General features: G+C 43.4%; 1 protein-coding gene across 1 annotated transcript; it reads right to left on the reverse strand.

Moving 5' to 3' along the window:
* Positions 1-2,237: 2,237 nt before the first annotated feature.
* On the reverse strand, positions 2,238-15,226 carry PSMC6 (proteasome 26S subunit, ATPase 6). Its single transcript, XM_050897438.1, has 14 exons — positions 15,127-15,226; positions 14,276-14,355; positions 13,875-13,914; positions 13,612-13,664; positions 9,824-9,891; positions 9,257-9,371; positions 8,211-8,298; positions 7,993-8,054; positions 7,772-7,895; positions 7,349-7,410; positions 6,177-6,297; positions 6,006-6,086; positions 3,894-3,965; positions 2,238-2,729 (listed from the first exon to the last, which is right to left on the reverse strand). Exons 1-14 carry the CDS (start codon positions 15,209-15,211, stop codon positions 2,611-2,613), a joined length of 1,170 nt encoding a protein of 389 aa, XP_050753395.1. The 5' UTR covers positions 15,212-15,226; the 3' UTR covers positions 2,238-2,610.
* Between the last annotated feature and the right edge of the window lie 415 nt (positions 15,227-15,641).

Below are 15,641 nucleotides of genomic sequence, written 5' to 3' on the forward strand. Positions count from 1 at the left end.
GGCGGCGGCGCCTCCGCCCCCGCCCCGCCCCAACCGCTCCGCCCCCAACGGCCGCCGCGCGCGGGGGCGGTGCCGCCAACGGCCCGAGGGGCGGGGCCCAGCGCGCGGCCGCCGCCGTGAGGCGCCGAGCGGTGCGCGCTCTTTCTCCCTTCAGCGGCCGTCCCCAGGCCGGGCTGGGGAAGCGCCGTTAACTCCCCGAATTCGTTAATTAACTCCTCGCAACCCCAATTAGAACTTCTTCAGCGGGCCCTTTTCCCGCCAGAGGTTCGTGGCGGTCAAGGTCCAGCTTCTCCGGTCGACGCGCCTCACGCCTCGGCCGCCACAGCGCCTTGGGCACGCTCCCCGCCATGTTGCGGCCGTTAACGCTGCCAAAGACTTTCTTCTCGTCGCCTTCCCCTCGCCCTGCCGTTGCTTGTGGTCTCTTTTCTCCTCGCACGCGGATCAAACCGCTTCCATTTTGGCAAGCAGACACTTGTTTTACCCGCCATCAGAAAGACGCTGCCTGCCTCAAATTTTAGCTGACGCCGCAAACGGGGTTGTTCTCAAACAGGTTGCCTTCGCGTGCGGGAGACGCCCTCTGACACACCAGTCTTGGGGCAGGAACCTATTTTTCCGCTTTTTGAGGTTCCCTGGTCCCATGCTCTGCTGGACTCTAAGATATCACCCCAAATTATTTAAAAGTTTTGCTCATTTCCTCCTTAAGAAACCTTCGGCAATCAACATTTCAGCAACCGTTCCTTCAGCGCTGCAATTTCCCTTCAGTGAAAGATGAAAAATGAAACGGCAAAGGAGAAAGCAACAGTAAAACTGCAGCTCCCACCTCCAGCTGGCATCGAGAATCGGAACAGGGACGGGTGTCGGTAGCCTTAGCTTAGGGCCCGAACTTCAAAAATGAGCTACAACCACTCCCAGGGCTTCAGGGAACAGTTTGCCACCTTTTACTCTCCTCCAAGGTAATGCCAGAAGCTCAGCTCACTGTTTACATTGCTGTAGTGCTCAGAAACTGACTTTTATTTAATTTTCTAATTGTTCCAAGCACACTAGCTGTAGCACCCAGACCTAGCAGCTCTGTATGAGCTGCACTCAAAAGGGTGTTACAGTAAACTAAAACTGAGATTTGCATCTTTACACTCCTGACACAATCACAACAGCAAGTTTTCATACTAACCAGAAAAAAGGTCCAAAACAACCATTAGCCATATAAATGTGAAAATATTGTCGCCTGTCCAGTTGTAACGGTTTTACACCTTATGCTACCCGTTTCGTCTCACAGTGATGGGGAAAGAAAGAAAACCATGGCTATTAAAACTGCCAGGGAGATGCTGTTAAGCGGTGTGTTTCCTGGCAAATCTAGAGTTAATCTAATGTACTTGTCTTGTCAGCTGAGTATGCCCAGAGTAATCCCATTAGGATAATCAGAAGTAGCGAGAAGTACAGCCCAGTAGACTACTGTTCCAGTCCAACATTTAGGTAAGTTGCACAGTGCAGTCGGTCCATCTGCACACCCCCCCTCTGGGTGGAACTGATTGGAAAACAAAAATAAGGCATAGTGACAGATGTCTTTAAGAACACCAACACCTTAGCCTCTACATTTTTATTTCTGTTTCCGTGATTACTCAAACAGCTGCAACAGTCAGCTCCCAGCGAGCACAAAGGCAGCCTGCCTACGGCCAAATTCCAACCTCGTAAGGTGCACGGCAAAGCCCTGTTCAAGAGCTCCAGAAGTGTTAGGTACACCACTTCCCATGCCTAAAGCGGCACAGGTTCAAAGTCTATTGGACAGTTCCTGTCTATATAGAGCAGCTGAAAGGGGAACTTGGAAAGGAAATCCATCTCACGTTATCTCCCGCACCACTCCAAAAGCTGTAATCAAAACTTTTACATATCAAACTGCTATCAGTTTCTCCACCTCCACTTAGATGCTTTTGTTTATAAACTGGCATTCAGGATAGGAGTTATCCTAGCATAAGGGAAGACAGCAAACATTTTAAAAGACTTGTTTACTTCGTGCATTCTGAGCAATTAAATGCTAGCTCAGCTAAATCCTCTTGCCGGACTTCAGCAGCGGAGGAGTAAATACCACTTGGCCTCCTCTGCCTGCAGGAAAGGTTGCCTCCATTTAGTATGTAAGGCATAGGACTCCAATGCAACCCCTATGCCAGAGACAAGTTGCTCTTCAAATTCTGAAGACACATAATTCAACTCTCTTCAAGAGTTACAGAGAAGGTACACCAGGATAAGCAGATTTAAACAAGTTTTATTCATAAACTGTTTGGGGGAAGGAAATTTACCGATATAAAAAAAGTCAAGAAACAAACTGACTTTCTTTAAGTTTGCTAACCCATTCAGGCACATTTATAAATTCACACCATAACTGCTAAGAGAACACATCTCCACACATTTTACTTAACCTGGGCTGTAAGGAATATTGCATTTCAGAATTGTACAGAAAACACACTTCTGTAGCCAACTTGCAACTAGTGTTACCAAATTACTAGCTACATGTTACACAAACACCTTACAATAATAATCAAGAGGTACATTATTTCTCTCTTTCTATACATTAACCCAGTATGACGTGTGCAGTCAATCACAAATTATATGGTTAATTTAAACAGGTTTGTAGTCAAGCTTGGACTCCAGCTTCTTAGAATCAGCCACTTTTCTAACAGCTTTCATGAAGTCTTCCTGAACTACAAAGTCATGATCGGCACGGATCGCAAACATACCTGTGAAGAATAATTTAACAGCAAGAATAAGTTGGTGCTCCTTGCAGCAACAGTACAGAGAAGACAGTACATGAAGATTCACTCAAATTAAAGTGAAAACAGATCCAAGTTACGCTATCTGCATGTCGACTTTCACATGCAGGTCTTGGAAGTTGGGAAGGGGAGTGAACTTCAATGAGGTCACCTTTCTGAACTAGCTGATCACTAAGAAGAAAAGTGTAACTTGTTTTAAACCGTGAGCGTGTATTTACTGTGTTACTCAGCCTTCCCATGTAGGCAAACCCTAAGCGTACAATGAATTTATAATGTGGAAAAAGCATAAAATAGTATTAACTCTCCAGTCACGCAGGTACTAAGAGACTGAGATTCTCTGCAAAAAGGAGAAAAATGGGTACCATCACTGTTTCTGGAATGTATCTAGTTCTTATGAGACAGTATGACATATGTCACAATACCCAGCCAGTAAGTGGTTAGAGGCCAGCTCCAGCTCAGAAACGGTATGGCTGTTTTTTTCCTCCCATCGTGCTGAACCTGAACTACAGAGATCTTTCATACCATGCACGTCACAGGAGAGTGCCCAAATCCGCATAACTCTGTGCGGATCCAGCTTGTGTACGGCAGGGGATGTTAGCAGGAGTAATGTCACGTGAATGCAGTGCTACTGCTGCTAACTGGCAGCAGATCTGCACGTATCAGCCGGACTGTTGGTACGCCTAGCTGGTTTATCTGCAGACCTGATAAGAGACTTGTCTGTAACTTTAGAGGGAGGATGTAAAGAATCAAGTTCTGCGTGACTGCATAGGTCATAAGGAAACTTGGAAGAAAGAAAAGAGATTTTGTTCAAGTTGTTCCATCAAAGCTTCAGGGCATATCACCACACTGCTCCTTATGCTTAACAGTCCAGACATGTGTGACATGCTGTGAAATATGCAACTGTTTTGGCATTTTGGTACTGTCCAGGTGCTAACATTTCCATTAAGTAAATGCTATCTAGCCCCTAAGAAAGGAATACAAAAAGTGAGCATCAGTGAACAAGCGCTGTGTTCCAGCAGAACATTTTTGACCTCTTGATTTTAATCCATTCACAGAACTATCGGAGAAACAGCTCAAATGTTTAGCATTAACCAAGACTTAACACATCAAAATTAAGAGTGAAGAAAATACCTGCTTCAGTACAGACATTTCTCAAGTCTGCTCCATTAAAGCCATCTGAAAGCTTCACAATTGCTTCATAATCTATTCATAAAACACGAATGCCAATTAGAAATCAATTCACACTTCCCGTTACGGATGCCAACAAAATACACATCCAGCTAACAAAGAAACGCTTTACTTTGATTTCAGTGCAAATAGATAGCTGTCCACTAGACTGATAAATTACACTAACTGAAATCATCAGCTGTATTACCTGTTTCATTAAAACAGAAATGTATTGCAGCCAAAAGCTTGTATTATATAATTAAATCCCAACGTTACGAACTTGTGGTTACAAGCATCAACATGAAATGCAAGAAAAGTTACATCAAAGCAATGTTATCATCATTTAAATGATGTAAAAAACCAGAAAACTTGTCTCCAAGTGATCATAACTCAGTCCCTTTCCACTTATAACAACTGCATCTACTAAAGGCATTTAATGTCTTGATATAGTAAGCCTGATATTTTATGCACATATATTTAATAAAAAAAGTGGCTATGGTTATAGTTTCTAGAATCAATTTCTAAAACACTGTGTCTGTGAGCCTCCAGCAAGTTCTGATTTTTGCAAGGCTGCTGATTAAAAAAACCCAAAATATCAGCTTTCTGCAAAACTTTTCAAAACAGTTTACCTTCTGTATGAAATTCAAAATATTTGAACTGAAAGTTTTTATCTTAAGAATCCAAAAAACCCTAGAGATTAGAAATTCTTCAACTGTATTTTAATTCCATGTAGCACAATGTCCTATAAACAAGTCTTCCCATAATCGGAAAGTCGAAAAAAATAAGCGAGGGGACTAAGCAATATCGAACATTGCAAGGTTTGTAAGCTGAGAGTCTTCAGTAGACACCAGTACTAGAGCAGGAGAATCTCACGCTGGAACCTGGAACAGGTCATTATCTTCAGATTTTAATGCAATTCACCCCCCACCTTGCCAATTAAGTTCTGGCCTTCCTTTCAGGATATCAAAGCTAAGCATCACAGCCTGCCCACATCACGTTCAGAAATTTAGCTAGTACTCATTTGACATCTCACTTTGCTAAATGGTGTAACAGAATGATCCTACCCTGCTTCCACTCCAGTGCCCAAAGATACGAGAAAAAGGATGAAGTACTTTACCTCAGGTTCATGATTTGCTTTGGAGCTTCTTCTCTATCTTAGACTATAGTTGCATGCATGCATGTTTAACCCAACACTGCTGCTAAGAAAGGCAACCCTCATCCCTCTCGCCCTCCTCCAGCTCATTCCCACTCCCGAGCCACCCGCTCTGTTGAGCTGCAGCTGTTTATGCAGCCAGATGGTGAACGAGATCAGTTCCACTATCCAGATCGTGCTGCCTGGCTGCATGAATAGCTCGTGTCAGCAAAGAGCCGGGGGCGGGCCGCACGGGGCTGGGAACAAGCAGGCAGGGTCTGTGGGGCCTTACTGAAATAAAAGGCAGCCAACGTCGTTTGAAAGGCAAATCACAACTACAGTTTTCTTGAGGAAAGCTCTGAAGTGTCACTGTGAAACTAAGACTGGTCAGCTTAGAGTAACACAGTCATTAAATAAACCTTACCCATTTTATCTGATAGATACTTCTCCCCCATTACGCTCTGGAGAGAGCTCTCTACACCACTAACAAAAGACAAGCTTTATTTCGGACAACAAGGTTTTCATTACACCATCTCTGAACTCCAGAGTAAGTTTCCCCATGACTTTTAAAGATTCTTTATTGTTTTCAGGCTTCTGCAGTAACAATTTTTCTTTATTTGGGGGCGGGGGGGCTAATGAAAATGCTGTTTACTTGCATTAAGCTATTCCTTTAGAAACAGGAAACTACCTGATGAGAATCATGTTGATTTTCCAGTTTACAACTGTGCTCCAAGGTTTATATTCAGTTTTCCTTTGCAAAGGAAGACTTAGCAACAGTTCAATCAGGATGCATTAAAACAAAAAAAGTAGAATTCCGAGAAAGGGAAAGTTGTGTGGCCAGTGTAAGGGTAGGAATTAGAAGGGCAGAGTCGTTGTAACAACTCGCCCTCTTCACATTTTTACAAACAGAAGTAGGAAGGATATCCAGGTAGCTTCCTACTTACCTATTTCACCATGTTTAGTGATAGGACCTGCATGAATCTTCAAAATATCTAATCGGGCTTGTTCATTTGGTAGATCAATATCTAGAAAGAATTACAGCTTTAATAAAAGCAGAAAACCCCAATTCATATGGATAATGTCCTCCTTCCAGCCACTCTGAAGTAGTAACTCACGGATTTTTCTATCCAGTCTTCCAGGCCGCAGAAGCGCAGGATCCAGCGTGTCTGGTCTGTTAGTAGCCATGATCATTTTAACTCTGTGCAGAGTATCGAATCCATCCATCTGATTCAATAACTAACAGAAAACAGGAGTTTGTTTTTAAACAACCCAAAACCTTCCTAGTGTGATCTATTGTACTTATTTTCTGCACAAGTATTTTCACCAAGATGTAAAAGTGGTAAAGATAAAGCAGAAAAAATAAATGCTACAAGCCTTCTAATGAAAGGCCACAGCTCCCTGCATATTCTATAAGCAATAAAGAAGAACTTAAGAGAGACACTGGAAAATGCTTTGCCCAGAGAAAGAGATCTTGAGCAAAGCAGAGCTCAAACGTGAAAGACTTGGCTAAAACAATAAGGCAATGAAAACAGTGCAAGTACTAAAGGAGCCAATGGTTGGCTGACACATTTTGATTGTATTCCACTAAGTCCAGGACATTCAAATTAGACTTGGAGAACAGCCTCTAGAATACTAATACACACATACGAAGACACTTCATTGTGAAGATTCAAAGTACTTGCTCTTTGATCACAGTGATTTAATTCTTTATGTAAGGCAGACACATTCTTTTGAGCTGGGCAAACTGTTTGCAAACACAGGCCAATGAAGTTTCCCATTAGCTTCAGAATTCTTAATTGTCACCAGTGGTTTTAAAATTCTCTTCACATAACCCAGTTTACCAGAGCAATTAGTACAGAAACAAAGAAATACAACTACTTCTCCTAGTTTTGAAAATTGAACTGTAACAGTTCTAAAATTTTATAGTGAAGTGTCTTTGGGACTAAAAGAGACAAGCTCCGCTTTCCCTTGTTTAAGAAAGGGGGGCCCTCCAAACCTTCAAAGAAGATGCAGTAAGCAGCAGCAAAGTCAAGTCACAGCACGAAGAGAAAATATCCCAAACAATTTTAGCAATTTTAAAGACTCTTTCAATTAGTCTCCAAGTTGAATTCATGGCTGCGTTATCAGGATGTGCAGCTGCCTTTTGTAAAAGCAGCATCTAGTTCACTTTTAGCTTAAGATTACTAACTCAGAAAAAGTTCTATCGAGCCAGATCATAGTGTAACGATTCACATCTGTATTATTTAACGTGGACTGTACAGCACATAGTCAGGGATCAGACACTCACCTCCATCAGAGTCCTCTGAATTTCTCTATCAGCTGAGGTGCCTTCAGAAAAACGGCGACCACCTGCAGCATACCAAACTCGTAAGTTATAGTACTTTATTTTTGCCTCCATATAATACTAAGTCTGAAGACAATTAGATATCCCTTTAAACTGGGGGGAAGGAGGGGTAGTATTTTCAGAGTTAAACACATGCAATTTTAAAACGCTTTTTCATATAGCCAAAAATATTCAAGCCAGATACAAACAGGTATCGTTCTAAACTAGCTGTAATAGCTCCAGGAGGAAGCTGAAGCACTTGTCCCGTTCTGTTTCTTCTGAACAAACATGCGTGCACACTCTCTTTTGAGAAGACGGACTGTGGCTTTATAGCTAATTTCAGCGTTAAAAGGAGGCTCTAGCCATCCTCCAGGCCATTAGCCTTACCAATAGCATCTATCTCATCCATGAAAATGATACACGGCTGATGATCTCTGGCATAATTGAACATCTCTCTGATCAGTCGAGCACTTTCACCAATGTACTTGTCCACTATTGAACTCGACACCACCTTTTGAAAGACAAAAAGACACGTGAATGAAGAGACTGGATGCAAACAGATTACGCACGTGTGCATGTGCGTGAGCACAAGAGTAAAATTACACTACCTTTAGGAAGTTGCAATCAAGCTGGCTAGCAACAGCTCTGGCCAGAAGTGTTTTCCCTGTACCTGGACAGACAAGAGACTGAAGCTGTTTAACTAGTAACCCAACATTGTATGCTAGCGACTTTAAAAAAAAAAGAAAGAAAAAAAAGAAACAAACAAGGCTATTGCCACAGTTTGAGAGTGACAACTAAGCATTCATTACCCTTTCATGAGACTCACCAGGGGGGCCGTAGAGCAAGCAGCCTTTTGGAGGTATAATTCCCACACGCTGGAATAATTCTGGGTTTGTAAGCGGCAATTCTATTACCTGTGAAGAGACAGATAAACAAACTGAGACTTTGTTTGAGTTTTAAAATAGATCAGCAGTCCCAGGAAGCTAATGGTACACTTGCCAGCCTGTTTTCCAGATACCTGTATTCTTGTTTATCTGTGCAGCGTATTTTGTATGAGAAACAGTTAAGTAAGAAAATGTCAGACTGATCTAATGGATCAATCCACAATCCTGCCCTTGTTGTTCAGACTTCAGCTCTGCAACAGCTTGTTTCTCCCGATGCTTTTTGCTCAAACCATGTTTTGCTACTGTCATAATACCACTACCCAGAGCGATTCTAGCAGTTTTTGTGCAAAATTCAAGTTTGGTTTGCTGGCTGTCAATCCTAACTATGCCCTCCCACTTGACTTTATGGCACTCCCTTAGCCTAAAGGGTCTCGGATCCTTCAAACCCTCTTCTTTAGAGGATTTTCTTCATTTTAATCTCAATCCAAGTTTCTGTAACAGTAGAGATAAGATATAACCAGTTTGAGAATCGGGCTTTGGTGTTTAGAATAATCTTTCTCTGCTACTACAAGGTGCGTGCATAGCACACAAAAAAATCTCTCTGACAGTCAGCTGGCTCATGGCAGCAGGAGCTCTTCTTCAAACACCCGCATTCCTGGGCAGGCTTGCACAGCCTGCAGCACTGATGCCCAAACTAACGGGATTACTTCAGTGTGAGTGCACCAGCACCCCGCAATCACACTGCCATTTGCCACAAAGACAATGACAAAGCTGGAAAACATTTAAACGATGCTTCAGAAGTGATCTTCTAGTATAGGAAAATGTGGTCTAAGTTAATGAAACATGGAAAGCGCTAATCTGACAGGATCTTGTAACAGCCTGTCTCATGATAAGTTTAGGACAAACATCAGTAAGATATTTTTGTACTGAAAAACTTCACTCAGAACATATCCTACAATTTGATAAGTGTTTTTGAGATACTGGATACCTCTCGCAGCTCTCTGATTTGTTCCGACAACCCTCCAATCTCAGAATACGAAACATCCCCTGGATCTTCATGAGACATATTATAAACCAAAGGATCCACTTCCCTTGGCAAGTATCTGGAATAAAGAGTTAAGAGTAGACAGTTGTCATTGTGCAGACACGTTCATAAAGTTATCGCAATAAATTTTAGGGCAAGTATGAAAACGATTTCTTGTCCCCCCACCTTGATAACAAGACAAGTATGTTTGTTGAAAACAACAGAATAAACCCCAAACCTAGCAAACCTTTTCAAGTTTTAAACCAAACAAAAGGTTAAAAAACTGCTGAAAATGCCGAGTTGTAACTGACTTATTTTTTTTAAAGAACAACCAATTTCTTTTTAAACCATATATAATAGACACGTAAGTCTTCCCTCAAAGTAATTGTCCTTACTTAAGCACTGCTTTGCAGAAAACGTTTACACAATATTACAGAACTGATTATTCACACCTTTGTGTAACCGACTCAGATCGTTATTTTCCCCCCTTTATATGATGACCAGAAGAGCAGCTGTAGAGCAGCAACCTACCTCATAATAGTCAGAGTGGTCATATCCAGAGCAACTCTTGTCCCTGGCTTCAGCTTACTTTTGTCAAGCTAGTCACAAAGAAAGTATTTCTATTAGAACCACACTCCAAAACAATGTCTGGTTTCAGCCAAGATGTTTACTGTAGCTTGCACTCTGTGCTCAATCACACACAGGAAGAAAACAAGGCTAGTGAGCTACATGCCAAGCAGTTCATTTAGTAAACAGTGTCCCCATCACCACCATTTTTGGGAATGCTTAAACTGGGAAAAAGCTGGCCCACTGTTTCATGGGAACATGATCTTCGGGAGAAGCGATCCAGGAGCTGGCCTAGACCAATGGACCTGTTGGTTGTCACAACTGGACACCAGCAAAGCTAAACCACGCCACAGGAAGAATTTTTGTTAATGTTGAAATAGACCTTGAACAGCAAGTCATTAACTTACCTCTACCACTTTTGAAAACAGTATTTATTTTCTAGACTTTTTTTTTTTTTTTTTTTTAAAAACTGCTGTCAGTCTGACTGGATTAGTGAGAGATCCAATCCTCCCCTCTGCTCCACACAGGACAGAACCAGCTGTTTCAGAACAAGTAAGCAATCCTCCTTTAAGGACACACAGAACAGCCTGCCCATTTGAGTCCGAACTTTCCACCCTTCTACTTGATGGCTTTCTCATTTCTGGACTGACAGAAAGGGTGAATAGATGTTCCTAACCTATTTTCTCCAAGCTTTCCATCAGTTGCACATTTTCACATATCCAGTTATATCCCATCTTCAAAGTCAGCTGTTCCAGTTGTTATTCTTTTGCTATCATTTACCTGCTCATCTGCCTCAGCAGTTTTTGTCTGCTTACTCCATTTTTATGAGATTTTTAAACACATTAGCAGTCCTAGTCCAGTATGCCCAGCTAAATTCTGCTGCGATTAAAATAACTAACTTGCGTTTCTCACCTTGTTTTTAAGAAACCTGTTCTAGGAGAGCAGTCCTCTTGCACAACACAACCTTGAACAACAATCATAGAGATTACCTTGCCACTCTAATTTCTTCTCTCTTTTTTTTTTTTGTTTTTAAATAGGAGGTACTCAATCCACATTTGAAGAATATGAAACTTATTTATTCTGAGCTTTACCGACATGGCATCTGAACAACAGGGATTTCGACAACTGTTTGCAAGCACTGCCTGAAGCTTCCCATCGCCCTCGCTGGGGGCATTTATAAGGCCTCTTGCCCACGTGGGCTCTTCAGTCTCTAGTAGTGTTCAGGATCAAGCTGTCACTCCTCCCTTACTGGGGTCACCAGTAAGACCTCTTTCCAGCTGCCTAATCTTAAGAAATCCGTAAAAGCTTGAAATTCTATCAGATTCAACATTGCCCAATAGATTTAAGTTATTCTGCAGTGGGAAGAAAACAAAGAGAAACCACTTGACCTTGAATTCCTTAGGAAATGCACTTTAGATAGGGAAGTAATTTTGTTTCAATTTAAACAGTGTCGCTCCCCTTCCTCAGCAGCGCAGCACAGCCACAAGGACTTTGATCAAAAACTAGCTCTTCTAGTCTGCGAAAACTCCATGGGAAATTATTTGCCTCGATATTTTGACATTTTGAAAACAATCATGGATATGTTTCTTCAGTCTCTGGTATCAAATCAAGGATCTTTTAAGATCAAAGAGTGTTTTTACTGAAGAACAAACTTGAAAGTACGTGCTGCAATTCCAGGCTCATCCAAGCACAACCTATTACTTAGCCTTTATCTCTGTTCCAACGCAGAACCTCAAGACTACCTCACATGCCCCAAAGTGGAATTAAGTATACTTCCAGAAAAATACTTTGTTCTTTCTGGTGAAAGAAAAAAGTGAGTTTGCACCACAACATCTTGAAAGGGATGAAGCTTAAAATTATGTATTTAAAGAGCATTTCAATACTAGCAATTCTTGCAGATGTTTTATGTAAGCAAAAACATACCGCATCGGTATGCTTGAGGGAAGTCAAGGATATCTGTATATATACTACATGAACTAACACACTTACTGGTACCCACACTTCTCAAACAGTTTGTCTCTAAAAGGAGGAGAAAAGGTCCATCCTTATTGAGAAATACACAATCCATTGACAGAGTCAACACCATAAGAAAATATTTCCTGCATGAGTTTTGCTCCCTGCTTACTGCTAAGTCTTGTTAATTGTGGGCCTTCACCAGGAATTCCTCTGACAGCTAGAAACCCCCCTCCGCCCCTCTTTTTAAATTCTTCAAAGTACAGCAGGCTCCCGCTCTGCCGCTTGCTTGTTGCCTCTCAGCTCCTGCACCACCACACCACCATTACGGCTGAATCATCTGAACAGAGTTGGTTAACTTTTGTATGTTGGAGTTCCATGACACTGTTCTTCAATTTAACTTCCACGTACAAACCTTACGCTAATCCAGAGGTTCTGGGTACTGCAAAACGTTTGCATGTTAGTCTTGCAAAGACATTTTCTTTCTTTACATAGAATCAGTAAGAGTTCAAAATTCTGTAATGAACATCAGTTTCTCTTCAGAAAGAGAAAGAAAAGCCAACTCTAACATCAATACTACACCTGTGCTCCTTTTACTGAAGGAATTTCTATTTTTCACAATTTCCATAATATAGGAGAACATGCTACAATCATGACTTACTCAACTGCAGTTACCTTTCTCCACCATAAAGGAATCAGTTCAAGATGCAGTGAGAGGTCACAGCTGTTAAAAGATCTTACACTTATGTGTGCATTAAAATAACTAAGTAAAACGCTGCTGCCTTCTCAGGATACATGATCCTTCCCTGGGGTCGCTATTCTCTGTTCAGAGATAACCTTACAGTCTCACATTTCATACATATTCTTCTTTGCTTCCATTTCTCAAAGTCAGGAATGAGTGTAATAAAATCTAACTAGAGATTCACTTCTGCTCCCCAATGGCTCTGCAGTCGCAGAACACTTCCACTAAGTATTGCGGTTCCTACTTAATAGGCAGCTTTGGTAAGCAATAGCCGATCTACGGGTTTTAATTACTGTAAGTGGGTCACATTCAGTGCTCCATTAACCAACATGCAGTTTTTAAACCATGTCTGCACTACATCCCTTATACTTTTGTGTGAAAATAAAAAGCAAATAGTACCTCTAAGTGGTTCTTGCTGACTCGAGCAGACGGATTATGCTGTAAGCAAGGTTCTGTATTAAAGTGTCTAACTTCTATAGAATTTGATGTAGGTAAAAAAGCTGTTGTCCTGTGGACTAGAAGTGCCAAGGCTTTTTTTAAGATCATTAAGGACAAATAAAAATCCCTCAAAGTGTTTAGAACAGGGGCCTTGCCTACCACAAATATTTATTGGAGTGGAGTGCAAAAGCATTAGGGAAAAATACATAAAGATATATAGTTACTTAACATTAAATCTAAAGCTCAGCACTATGACAGTAATGGTCATAAGCCGTGTTCACAACATAGGAATGGAAACTTTACACAGTTGATTAATTTTCATAGTGATGATTAATTTTCAGACAGTTCAAAATCAGGCAGAAAGACAGAGCTTCAACTCAAGGAAAAGAATAAAACACATGCAAGGTTCCAGGAATGTTGTGGGCTGCTTTGTCTTTACTGGGAAGTTACACTACTACCAGCTACGAAGGGAGAGGGCAAGCAGATGCCAGGATAAAACAGCCATATACACCTTAAAGAAGAAAATACTTTATCCCACTAAGGACCCAGTTTATGAAAAGCAATGCTAATATGCAAGACCAAAGCAAACTTTTAATGAGTATTCATATAGATCAGCTACCTGACGACGACAGCCAACCACATATCTTGGTCCATTTGTAGCCTTCACAATGACTGGAGAGAGAAGATCAAAGAAAAAAAATCAAATTTACTTGATTCGCTGCTCTGAATTATCCTTCTGAACTATCCAGTGTATTACATTTTTCTGCCAATACTCAGATCACCAATGCTCTGACGCTTTACTCCTCCAAATCTTTAGCCAAATTTTAACTACAAAAGCTTATTTTCAAGATCTCAAAGAACGTAACAGTCCAGCGTACTTACATTTCTCTTCTGTTAGCTGTTTAAGAACCTCACCAACAATCTGCAAAAGAATAAATACAGTATTAGCCTACAGATAAATTACCATTGCAAAACAACAGTTAACGTGTGTTTCAGGACACGGAAGATGACTGTCAGCTTTGAAATTCTTTCTCTTGCTTCACGCTGCTTGCCAGTACTTTTATTTCTTTAACGTGTCTGTTAACCAGGACAAACCCAAAAAAACCTCTCTAACCCATATGCTCAGTACGCCTGTTCCTGATGGTGAGGCCCCTGTTTCTGTTAGCCGGACTGTTCCCATTTACTCATTCTTGATGCCAAAAATGGACTTAAAACGCTACTTCCAGGCAAGTTCACTGTCAACCACCACCACAGGATGCTATGACCTCATTTTTCTTACGTACCTGCCCAACACTCTGCAAGGCCTTGAGATCATTTTCTGATTTTTCATATTGCTTGGTGAGCTCTTTCAGCTGTTCCCTTACTAGAAAAGGAAAGTAACAAAGGATTTTGCTAACATTCAACCCAACAAGAACTCAGGACGGGGCCCTTTACCAGCAGAAAAGCAGCAGGTAGAAGAGCTAGACTGTGCCAGATCTGCACACCCAGTAAGTCACCCTCCTGCAAGCACAGCGGAGCCCCTGCTCAGCAGCTCCAGGGCCTGCAACACCCTCAACACAGTGGTGTCTTTTATTAGTGAAAATACCCTGCAGAAGGCGTCTAAAAACCCCATCCACAATTTAAAAAGCTGAAATTCGAAGGTATCGGTGCCTCTGTATGGCACTGACATCTGTACGGGGGGACCTGCTACCGCCAGAACGATATAACAGAGGACGTTTGCAACAGGAAAATAAAAGGCTGACAGAAAAACCTTACCGGGGAAAAGGCCGAGGAAAGAGAATCGCCCGGCTCGATTCGGAGGCGGCAGGGCCCGACCCTCCCGCCCACCCCAGCGCAAGGGGGGGCCCCAGGGCCCGGGCTGCCCCGCGGGGCTCTCCCAAAGGGAAAGGAAAACAGCCACGGCGCTGCCAAGGGCAGCCGCGACGCAAGGCCCTGCCGCCGCGACCGGCAGCGCTCAGACCCGGCCCGCCGCCCTCCCTCCCCTCAGCCCGGCCGCCGGCGCTGCCCCGCGGGGCCCGGTCAGGCCCATGACGAAGCGCGGGCAGCGGCGCGACGACCGCCGGGTTCCCTCAGGGCTCCCCGGGCGCTCAGCGACGGCGATCCCCACGGCGGCGGCCCCCGGGGCGGCGCTCACACTCCTTGAGGCGGCCGTCGATCTCCTTGTGCTCCAGCAGCTTCTTGCGGTAGTCCTGCAGCGCCTTGTCTCTCGGGTCCGCCATGATGAGCAGCCGCCGCTCATAGGGAATGCCGGGAAGGGCCATGGCCGCCGGGGGCAGGGCCGCGCGCCCGCCCCGCCCCGCCCCGCCCCCCCCGCGCGCCCCCGCGCCCGCCCGCCCTTCCGCGCGCCGCAGCGCCCCCTGCCGCCTCGGAGGGGAACCGGGCACCTGCCGGGAGGGGGCATGCGCGAAGCGACGCGCATGCGCATTGCGATAGGCGCGAATATACAGCCGGCCGGTGGGCGTCGTGTGGGCCGCCTGCCCCGCGTACGAAGTACGTGCCTGTATTTATCTATATGTGTGTGTATACGTGCGCATACCCGTGCACCACGGCGTCCGGCATGAGTAGCAGCCAGGCCGAGCCTCCTCAGGAGTCGCCGCCTCCGTCCCCCCCCCGATGGCTCCTCTCCTCAGTCGTCGCGCCAGGGCCTCC

Source organism: Gymnogyps californianus, chromosome 5 (assembly GCF_018139145.2).
Source record: "Gymnogyps californianus isolate 813 chromosome 5, ASM1813914v2, whole genome shotgun sequence".
NCBI classification, from domain to species: domain Eukaryota; kingdom Metazoa; phylum Chordata; class Aves; order Accipitriformes; family Cathartidae; genus Gymnogyps; species Gymnogyps californianus.